This window comes from Typha angustifolia, chromosome 6 (genome assembly GCF_048772165.1).
Source record: "Typha angustifolia cultivar Huaian chromosome 6, ASM4877216v1, whole genome shotgun sequence".
NCBI lineage: Eukaryota > Viridiplantae > Streptophyta > Magnoliopsida > Poales > Typhaceae > Typha > Typha angustifolia.
The window spans coordinates 7,747,963-7,759,666 of record NC_133244.1 but is presented as its reverse complement, the minus strand read 5'-3'; the positions used below and the strand labels follow the sequence as shown (position 1 = coordinate 7,759,666).

Below are 11,704 nucleotides of genomic sequence, written 5' to 3'. Positions count from 1 at the left end.
TTAGGTCATAAACTAGTTAAACAAGTTGAGGTAATAAACACGAACACGACTTGTTTAATAATAAGGTTAGACGATAAACTAGTTTACGACCCGAATTTATTTAAATTATATTCAAAATTATTTAAAATTTGAGTTATTATATTAAATTATCAAGCGAGTCAACTTTTACCACACTAGTACTTGTAGACACTGTTGCCATAGTTCATACGATGCATTTAAATACGGGAATTTCGCTCTTACTTTCTTATTGGTGGTACTCATACAAGTGTACATTGTGGCTGATCGGATCTAATTTCATGCCTCATTTGACTTAGCCTTGTGTGCTGGTTTTATTGCAAGACTATTAAGCTGTCCCTAATTAAAGTTAAGCCATATAGAAACTACTAAATAACAAAGCAAAAGCAAAGCAACTCACATACAATGTGCATTTGTGCCCCCAATTATTTAATTTAATTTTTTATACCAAAGTGGGCCTTTCTATAAATTTGTATATCAAAATAGCCCATCTCAAAGTTAACACTAAAAATAGTCAGTTTTGAAAATGTCAACTGCTACCTCAAATCTTAAATAGAAGTTTTATTCTAAACGTAAATGGCTGATGTTTACTCTTTACATAATGAACTTAGAAGATAGACTATTTGAGTATATAAATTTGTGAGGACTCCTAAAAAACTCTAATTATTTATGCACCCTTAGTTTTTATTTAAATGATGTATCCTTAGTTGGATCGCACATTCGCAGTTTCGCACTATGATTATTATATGGTTTTCTTTTTGCAAACAACCACCTAGATTTCCATCAAATTGCAAAATACTCTCTCTTCAGATTTATGAACAACTCCTTGTTCAATGGAGATAGTTGTAAATAATCTCCTGATTAGCACATAGGTATACTCCTATATTTTTGATAGAAATACATGTATTGTTCTCCTCTTTTCCTAAGTTACAAATAAATCTTCCGAAGGGTATTTTAACAAAAAAATATAGATAATTCTAATTAAATATAGATATTTCTGAAGGGTATTTTAACAAGGGAGGATGGTTTTCACAATAAATCAGAAATATAGGTCGTTAACTTTTAATTTACCACACTCACTCCGGTCGGCGACTCAGCGCCTTCGTCGGACAGTCCTTGTAATTTCGTACAAATCCGAGGGCTTCCTCAAATAAACACCCTTCCTCCACTTCAGATGGGACCTTGGAATAGAAGACCCAGACCCAGACTACGCCTCTCGATTCCCATGGCAGTTGGCAATAGACGAACAAAACGAGAGCAGATCTGAAAACCTACCTCGAGATCTCTCCATTCCCTGGAGGAGATGAAGCTATTCGATCGATTCCCTCCGATGGATCACCTCAGGTCGGAGGAGATGAGCCTCGTGCAGCTCATCATCCCCGTCGAGTCCGCCCACCGGGCCATCACCTACCTCGGGGAGCTCGGTTTGCTCCAATTCAAAGACGTAAGGAGCCCTAACACCTAGATCCGTTATTTTTTCTCCTGGATTCCTGGTATTAGATCGCATGGTTCTCATGCAGCTCGATTTTTCGGCTCTTGATCTGTAAATGTAGTCGGGTTGATTGAGATGTTGCAGCATGGATCTAGTTTCTGGTTAGAAAATTTAGAGATAGTTTCTGCATTAGATTTCGATGGTGCTGAATTATAGTCAAGAAATGAGCGGGAGTGTCAATTTGTGTTTCATTTCAAGTGAGTAATTCGTTGACGACTCTTGTAGTCTTAGACGTTGGATATTTGTGGAACGGATCATCAGGTAGAGTAAAGAGATAACATGTTGAGATGCTTTGGATTAGTCAACTGATTCAGCGATCACTTTAAATTATTCAGTGAATTAATTTTAGACAGAAGAATAGTTCATTTCAATGAAGTCTGTATTATCTTTGATATGGATAATAGTTTGACTAATTACTTCCTTCTGTTGAGAAAACTGAAAGTAAAACTGAAAGTAAATTATTATAATGACAACTTTCTGTTCTTTTGTGTTTGCTCTGATCTCTACAATATTCACAGCTTCATTATTAGGGCTACTGAAGGGTTATCTCTCTTGTTAGATTTAGGGTTGGATTTCAATATTTCATAAGTGCTTTGACTAAACTGGTGTCATGATTGTATCTGTAATGATAGTTTTGGAATCACTTTTGAGGACATTACCTTGTAAAATCTGTCTTTGCAAACTTTTGGAAAGTGGGAAAAAATTATAGTTTGTACGAAAAGCTATGCTTTTTTATCCTTTTTCGATTTGAAGTATATTTAATATGCTGAATGAGTGGATTATTGTAAAACACAGTCGCACAAAGTAATATGTTCCTGGACACTAATCAGGTATTAGATTCCTTGAGCTTATGCAGATTCAGACAAAACTCTATTTATATTACTACGCATTAACAATCAACTTTTACTTTTCACTTTTGGCAGTTGAATGAAGATAAAAGTCCTTTCCAGCGAACATTTGTCAATCAGGTAAGCATTACTCACACTGCTTATTTCATCTGTTTTGTACAACTAATTTGGAGAATATACTTCAACTAAGGCAGTAATGGTTCGTAGACATCCTAAATTATTTATTGTTAACTGAAATGAATCTGGTTTTTATAAAGAAAGTACAGCTACTGTTTAAAGTATTCTGATTTTTGTTCAAGAAGTCAACAATGCTTCAATAATATCTTAACATTCTGAAATGCTAATGTCTCATTACGAACTTGATGGTGATTTATCCATCAACAGAAGACCTTCTTCACATGTTTTTTCTTCTTCCAGTTTAAGCTGATTATGCATCACAAATCTTCATGTTATGGTAATGATCTAACTTTACACAGTCTCTTCAGTGCAAACTAAATAAAACATTTAGCTGACTAATCTATTTCTCATCATTTGATAATTAAAGTTAAACTATTTCAATTATGTTTCCCCCTTCCTCGCTGCCCCTTATGGTCAACTTACATAAATATTCATTTGGACAAAGTATGATTCACTCTTTGCTTGTCTTGATTGTATAGGCTATAGCTGCAACTTTACAACTTGGTCAAAGTTGAGACCCGATCCGAGCCATTTAATGGAAATCCCAAACTTAACCCATTAACCTGTTCCCTTGTTGCGTCATCTTTAGTATCAATTGAACCTGGCGGCAAGATTGACATTATGATCTTGCAGTTGATACTTCATAGTTTGGCTTATTCACTATTGTTTTAATGGGCCTTTTCTATTTCTTGTTAGTCTTGCATTCCACTATTCATGTTACTTCTATCTTTTATTTTCTTCATTTTCCATGTTATTTCTATATGGTATCTAAATGTTGTATACATGCCTGTTCAAAATATGGATCATACTTATGACTAAAATTCTTGAATAATTATTTAACATAAATTTTGATGTTTCACTAATAGGTTAAGCGATGCGCTGAGATGTCACGCAAGCTAAGGTTTTTCAACGATCAGATTAGCAAGGCTGGCCTTATATCTTCTGCTCGTCCTGCTTTGCAACTAGATATTGATTTGGAGGAGCTAGAGGTAAATTAATCATCTTCTTTGAAATCTTACAATAAATGTTATCTTATCATTAGTTCATTACTGATTTTGATGGGATATTAATCTAGGTATCCTCTTTGTTTTAGGTACAATTGGGTGAACATGAGGCTGAGCTTCTCGAGATGAATACTAATAGTGAAAAACTGCAGCAGACATACAATGAGCTCCTTGAATATAAGCTGGTTTTGTCAAAGGTAATTTCTCATCTATATCAACTACTTGCTATCAGTTTCACAATTGTTGCTCATTTTTGTATGAATTAGTTGAAGTCATAAAAGAAGTCTTTTGCTACTGAGTTTGAAAAAGAACTTTTCGCCTTCTTTTCTTCCTCCTTTGAATGAGATGTGTGACACTTAGGAAATAATAACTCAAAAGTCATAAAATGTAACAGATAGGAATTCCTACTTTTTTCCTCTTTTTTTTCCTTTGGTTTTATTTGCATTTTGCATCTTTATTTTGCTATGTTTTTCATACAGTTCTGATTTTATTTTTCTCTTTTCTTTACTTTAGTTGTACCTTTTGTGTTACTCAATTTTAGGCCTTCGCCTTCATCTTATCTTCTTCCTCCCTTGAATCAGACCGTTATTGAACTCTTAGGAACTTAACAGTCCTAAAAACTAATAAATGGGGAATCTCTACCTCTCATTTCCTCTTTTCCCCAAATTCTGTATTTTGTTCCTTTTTTTATGTTTGCTAGAGTGCTATCTTTTCTCGTTTTTTGAATAATTTCTATGCCCTGGATCCTTGCTAATATGCACAGTGGTCAATGCTGTCTACCAGCTAACTTAGAAGGTGCTCCCATTATTCTATTCTGAGGGATTTTGTACTTTTTAAGTGTCCTTAATGAGAAGAAAGAAATGTCAATGTGAAATTATAATGTCATCTGATCTACCATGATTTGAAGCCTAAACAGTGGATAGGCATTCTGCTTCAGCTTAATGAAAACATGCCAAGTACCTTTCTCATATGATTAATTCCAGGCAGGCAGATTCCTTGCTTCATCTCACAATCATGCAGTTCCAGCTGAAAGAGAATTAGATGAAAATGTATATACCAAAGAAGAGGACGAGAGTGTATCTTTACTTGAACAGGTTTCTTCCATTCTATTGTCAATTCCTTTAGTTCATATGGTCTTCTTCTTTAACTAAAACATGGAAGTTTACAGGGAGTACAGTCTGAGACTCCAAATAATGCTGGACTGAAATTCGTTAGTGGGATTATATGCAAATCCAAGGAATTAACATTTGAGAGGATGCTTTTCCGAGCTACAAGGGGTAATATGTTTTTCAATCAGGCACCTGCAGGGGAGCATGTCATGGATCCAGTATCTGGCGAACTGGTTAAGTCCTCATTTTCCTTATTACCTGGTCATGTTTTCATATGAATGGAATGAATGGAAGGCAAATCAATTTGTTATGCTAGTTTTTACCTCATCGGCTTTATTTCTGCAATGACTGAATGCTTTTCTGCTTTCATCCAACTCAGAAATCAGAATTATTTGACACATGCCACCAATTGCTTGATAGTTGATTTTATATCTGTATGGCTTCATTCAAAACAAAATTTGGAATACACAAACATGCATGAACTCTAACTCTCTGTTTTGGCATAACAGGTAGAGAAAACTGTTTTTGTAGTTTTCTTTTCTGGGGAGCAGGCTAAAACTAAAATCCTAAAAATTTGTGACGCATTTGGCGCAAGTTGCTACCCTGTTCCTGAGGATAGTAATAAGCAGAGGCAAATAACTCGAGAGGTATTCTATTTTAACCAGTATACATCATTAAATATCTTTATGCACCTATCATGTATCATTATCTTCAATAATACATTTTTTTTCTTTTTTCTTTTTTGTTTGGAATTATTTTATTCTTGAATCATAACATTTGATTGACTTTATAAATCTTTCTGTAATGTTTATACTCATTTATCATAGTGTTAGATATAAAAGGCTTGGATGTCCCTAGAAAGCACTTTCATTTCTAGATGTCCTATTTTTTATTTTACTGAAGGTCAAGAGCTATTCCAAGCAATATTAAATTATCAAGTATATCTGGACTAAGATTTGTTCAACTACTATTGGCGAGATGTTGAATCTTGCATTATATCCTTCCTGCTCCTTTTCTTTTCTAGTCTGTATAATTGGCCTATCTTATCTATAAGAAGGAATTGCATAAATAGGAAAGGGGACAACCGGACAAATAATGCTGTATGGATAGAGAAACATCTGGCTGATTGTTGTATCTCTGGACCCCTTATCATATTACTATGCAATAAGTCTAGTGAAAGCTGCATGTTGTTGCATTGTCTGCTCTTGTTTTTTAATTTGATTTGCTTTCCATCTTTCTAGGTGTTTGAATCTGTTCTTAAAATGCATATATTCTTTACGTGGTACTTGGTAGTAGAATATCTGCTTTCACCATTTTGTTTGGTTGTTTCTATTTCATCCTGGACAAAGAGATTCCTCTCGGTTAAGCAGTCTTAATCTGTCTGTGATTATTTTTACTGATCAGAATGTCACTAAAGTTGCTTAATATAAGTGCTCTTAAGATGGTCCCTGATTGATGATCAAGTTTTGGCTGCACAAATGAATGATCTACAAGCTCCCACCATTAATGGCATTTTGCTAAAGCACTTTTATCCAACGACTGCACATTCCAGTCTTTTGATTATGTTCATATTTAATTTCTTGTATAGCGTTCCAGATTGATTCTAGATTACCTACTACAAATTTTATCCAGGTCACATTACGTCTCTCTGATTTAGAAGTCACTCTGGATGCTGGAATCCGTCATAGAAATAAGGCTCTAGCTTCAATTGGCTCTCAACTACGGAGGTGGACCGTCATGGTAATTAGGAAGCTATCTTAACTTCTATTGCTGATTTTCTTTGTACTTCAGGTAGTCAGAAAGATCAAGCTTTTGTAAAATTGACAGGACAGCTTTGAGAGGTCTATGCCTTCTATTTCCTATAGTATAGGCCTGTCGTTCTAACTTCTAACTTGTTCTATCTTCTTTTTCAGGTGAAAAAGGAGAAAGCTGTATATGATACATTGAACATGCTCAATTTTGATGTGACAAAAAAATGTCTTGTTGGAGAAGGATGGTGTCCTATATTTTCAAAGCCTCAGGTCTTGCTTTTTAATCCTTCACTATTTAGTGGCATCAGTTTACAAGATGAAACCTATTGGTACTGGTATTGACTCTAATTCTTCCTACTAGCTTATAGATTAGTGACCTTTCCTATATGAATTATGTGACAGATCAAGGATGCCTTGCTGCGTGCAACACTTCACAGCAATTCACAAGTGGGAACAATATTTCATGAGATGCATGCTGTTGAATCACCACCTACATATTTCAGAAGTAATCGTTTTACAGTTGCTTTTCAGGAGATTGTTGATGCATATGGGTATGTCTCTGAAACTACAGAACTACATGATTTTTACTGAAATTCTTTTGCTCATATAAGTTTTCCATCTAACACTAGCAAGACAGTCATCAATAATTTTATATAAAAAACGTGAGTTATTTCTGGAAATATTACATTGAGACAATGGTTCTTGCTTAGATAATCTCTATCAAACATGTAAGTCTTTTTTTTTAAAATGACAATATGCTTTTTCATCGCAGTCATACAATAGAATTTCCATTTAACTTGAACCCCACTGTGTTGCAGTGTCGCTAGATATCAAGAAGCCAATCCTGCTGTATACTCTGTTATTACATTTCCTTTTCTCTTTGCTGTGATGTTTGGAGATTGGGGCCATGGAATATGTTTGCTGTTGGGGTCTTTGGTTCTTATAATTCGTGAGAAGAAACTTGCGTCTCAGGTAAATATATCTTATGTTCATTGCAAGAATGGGGGAAATTTTAAATTGTTCTGTTTCTATTAAGCTTGATTGCAAGTCATATTTACACCACTTAGATAGGTGTAAGTGATCTTAAATTTTCCCAAGATTTTCTTCAGATTCTGTAGTATTTCATATTGCTCTTGTGTGAATCTCAACATGACTTAAATCTTCTTAACTTATTCAGCCTGCTTTATTCAAATTTTTTAGTCGAGTGAAAAAAGATTTAACTATTATAGTGAGAAAGAGTGAAGCTGCAATTTTCAATCTTAGAATGGGCATCTTAAACCAGTTTCATACAAACTATTTTGTTTGGACTTTGGAGGAATAAGTCTAATCTTCCACAAGACTTTCTGCAACCAAAAGTATGATCTTAGACTCTTAGTACAGGAAAAACTGCATCATTCAAATGATTGAAGAGTCAAGTGGTTTTAATATCTCTATTTTAAACAAGTTTAGGAAGAAGAATGGGATGTGATAGATGAAAGCGAGACGACATTTATCAAACGTCTGTATAAATTTTTGATAAGCATATTACAGAAGAGCTTGTTTTAGATCGAGGGAGAATAAAGCAATGCCAAGAAGAACTTGTTGAGGCTATCCTTTTCAGTGATCCATTTTACATTACCTAAGAGAGAACCCTAGAGAGTTTAGTCATAGCAATAAGAAGAATTGAAGAAATCAAATTTGAGCAGTCTCAGATTCCAGCACCATAAATTATGAATGCATGTCTAACAACTTATAGTAGAATTCTGAATTTCTGATTATGCCTGTTCGTTTACCTGGAGACCTGTCTTCCTTTTAAAATACTGTTTCAAGTAAGGCGATTTATTCAGTGTTCATTCTTTTATGGCGGTGATAGTATGCTATTCTGATCAACAAATGGTATATGAATCTTTCTCCAGAAACTTGGCAGCTTTATGGAGATGGCATTTGGAGGGCGCTACGTAATTCTTTTGATGGCATTATTTTCAATATATTGTGGTTTACTTTATAACGAGTTCTTCTCAGTTCCCTTTCACATCTTTGGTGATTCTGCATATAAATGTCGAGATACCACTTGTAGGTATGGAGCTTACCTTTTCATTTGAAGGGATACCTGATATCATCATTCCTACTTATGAGTTACCTATTTCTTCTCTTTTTGTATGCCTTCTCTGTTTTTATATTTAATATATCGTCCAGCGCATAAGACTTTTCTTAGGCCAGCAATGAGTTGAAGTTATTTTTTCCCCTATTTATGTCTTTACCTTTTTTTTTTACTAAATATATGCTAATTTTGCTCCGATCTGTTACTAAATTTCCTTACCTCAATATCTAATGATTAGTTGGTTTGCTTCAGTGATGCATATACTGTTGGTCTCATAAAATACCGTGATCCGTACCCCTTTGGTGTGGACCCCAAATGGCGTGGGAGTCGCTCTGAGCTACCCTTTTTGAATTCCTTAAAAATGAAGATGTCTATTCTATTGGGTATATCTCAGATGAACTTAGGGATCATATTGAGTTACTTTGATGCAAAGTTTCATGGGAATTCCCTTGATATACGGTATGTGGTGCTGCTTACTTTTCTCTTTGTGACAATTTATTAAGGAAAGAAGTATTATGTTCTGCATCTTTCTTCAGGTATCAGTTCATGCCCCAAATGATCTTTCTCAACAGTCTCTTTGGTTATCTTGCACTCCTCATTGTCATTAAGTGGTGCACAGGATCTCAAGCTGATCTGTATCATGTGATGATTTACATGTTCCTTGATCCGACAGCGGATCTGGGTGAAAATCAGCTGCTTTGGGGTCAGAAGGAATTGCAGGTCATATTCTGTTTTATATATGACATATTAATAAACATTTTCTGTTTTCTCCTATGATAATGCTTGTTGGTTGTTCTGCAGATTCTTTTGTTGCTTCTTGCTGTTGTAGCAGTTCCCTGGATGCTCTTCCCAAAGCCTTTCATATTGAGAAAGCTTCACACAGAGGTAAACTATTAAATTCTTCTGAGATCATTTTGCTGAAAGAATATATATTATGTCTGGACAAACAGTTGGAGCCATGTGCCTGACTGCTAGAGCAAACCACCGAGTCAGTGAGCAACTGATCAGTGAAATGGCTGCTTAGTTCTCTTGCATGTTCAGTGCACATCTTACACTGGCATGTTCTCAAAATCCTCTTCTATAAGTGCTGCTGAAATCAGGAGTTCTCTATCCCTTTTTCATTTTATAAGGTCAAGTGGCTGTCAAGCGAAGCCTTCAACTGATTAAAAGCTGGATCAAGTCCTCTTGCGTATCGTTTTGCTGATAATCTTTCCTTTTGATTTCCATAAATAGAAAATCTTTCATAGCAAAATTTGTTGATCTAACCAGAGAATCTAGTTTAAACCTTATTTTAGCTATTCCGAGGTGAAAAGTTATCATTTTCCTCTTGTATACCTATAAATATGACTTTCCTGTGCTCAATTTTAGTTTTCTTTAGATTTGAACATTCGACCTGTAAGATTGCTACCTCACTAAGATGTTCTCTTGTATCCGTACTAGTTGCACTATTATGTCTTATGGTTAATTAAGATGTTCTCTTGAAATCCTGTTACTGTATTCATTTCACTGTTGAAATAGTTTATTTGGAGAATATTGTTCATTCCTATGTCTATGCTAGGTACCAATGTTTGATTGTGTTCTTGGAGAGAATCTGGCATATATTGTTGTGAGGATGAGAAAAGCTATCTTACACTGTAGGCATGATCAATAAGTACGCATTTTCTGGAGATGTTCTTACTTTCTCTATTAACCTTTGTTTAGAGATTTCAAGGTCGTACCTATGGCTTCCTTGGGACATCTGAGATGGATCTTGATGTTGAACCTGATTCTGCTAGATTACACCATGATGATTTCAATTTTAGTGAGGTGTTTGTGCACCAAATGATTCATTCTATCGAGTTTGTACTTGGTGCAGTCTCAAATACTGCATCCTACCTTAGGCTTTGGGCTCTGAGGTAACACCTTTTGTGGTAGTAAGTGAAATTTTGTTTCATAATTGATACTTCTTCTATTGATCCCTTGGTTCTTTGTTATTTTCAGTTTGGCACATTCGGAGTTGTCTACAGTTTTCTACGAGAAACTACTTCTCCTTGCTTGGGGGTGATATTTCTAACTTAATACCTTTTTATCTTGATATGTTGTTGCTCCTAGTGTCAGAATTCAGATCGCTTTGATCATCCCAGTTAGTCTCTCCCTTTCAAATCGTTAGATACATTTGGTGATCTAGCTTTTGAGATATTAGGATAATTAGCACTAGTGTCAATAACTTTTAACCTGCAACTTATATGTAAACATAATGTCAACAGGTATGACAACCTTATCATCAGGTTAACTGGGCTTGCAGTTTTTGCCTTTGCAACTGCCTTCATATTGCTCATGATGGAGACGTTAAGTGCCTTTCTCCATGCTTTGCGTCTTCATTGGGTTGAGTTTATGAGCAAGTTCTACCATGGAGATGGTTACAAGTTCAGACCTTTCTCATTTGCTTTATTAGCAGATGAAGATGATTGATCATTGGATTGCCCACAAGCTCTTGTTCCTTCAATTCCGCGGTATAGAAAAGCGTAAACAAATAAGCAAGTGAAGATACGTATTTTTCAGATGGAAAGCTGTAAGTTGGATGCCAGCACTTAGTGCAGCATCTGCACTCACTTTGACAATACTGGTTCCATAGTTGGCCAGTGCTTGTGAGGAGAAGCAAACAGAGGAAGATTTTGTAAATTTGAAAGCGTTATTAAAGATGAGGGTTTCCTAATACAGGTTAGAACACTGAGTGAGTTCGAGGGAAGCATAGCCTAACCGTCAACTGTAATAGAAATGTATATTCTCTTTGAGAGAACATTTTTTTTCCTTTATCATTCATATTTCCAGATTTAACTTCTCTTTTTAACCGATTTTTTAAGGAAATGGTTTGTTTTATTGGTTCATTCCTGTATTCCGGCTGTGTATGGTGCAGAATATGACATTTTGTTATGACAATCCTAACATGATGCAATATCTATTAATTCTCAATAAGATTCTCCAATTTGATCATTTTATGCGCACATAGAAAAGCAATTTATATGCAGATCTTGTATTTAGAAACCAACCACTACTTATAATAAACCTATACCAAGCTTATGTATATGTCAAGCCAAGTTTGGAGCTCATTTATGGCTTATGAGTTATGAGGACTATCAGAGCAGGCACGGCATACCTGGATTCCCCACCACGACCCATTTCCCCCTTAATCTTGAAATAATGGAAGAAAAATCCCAGGCGAACCAGATTGTGCCTCCAAGGATGAAT

General features: G+C 35.2%; 1 protein-coding gene across 2 annotated transcripts; it reads left to right on the top strand.

Annotated features, from left to right (window-relative positions):
• Positions 1-1,187: 1,187 nt before the first annotated feature.
• Positions 1,188-11,335, top strand: LOC140761011 (V-type proton ATPase subunit a1). 2 transcript variants are annotated; one of them, XM_073098170.1, is made up of 18 exons: positions 1,189-1,459; positions 2,431-2,475; positions 3,399-3,521; positions 3,626-3,733; positions 4,520-4,630; positions 4,705-4,878; positions 5,155-5,292; positions 6,278-6,385; positions 6,559-6,666; positions 6,799-6,947; positions 7,215-7,368; positions 8,292-8,452; positions 8,729-8,935; positions 9,013-9,196; positions 9,278-9,361; positions 10,178-10,371; positions 10,457-10,516; positions 10,723-11,335. In XM_073098170.1, exons 1-18 carry the CDS (start codon positions 1,319-1,321, stop codon positions 10,925-10,927), a joined length of 2,454 nt encoding a protein of 817 aa, XP_072954271.1. In that variant the 5' UTR covers positions 1,189-1,318; the 3' UTR covers positions 10,928-11,335. The 2 variants fall into 2 exon arrangements, with proteins under 2 accessions (XP_072954272.1, XP_072954271.1); XM_073098171.1 differs by lacking the exons at positions 10,178-10,371; positions 10,457-10,516; positions 10,723-11,335 and adding an exon at positions 10,035-10,142 and having other exon boundaries at positions 1,188-1,459.
• The last annotated feature ends 369 nt before the right edge of the window (positions 11,336-11,704 follow it).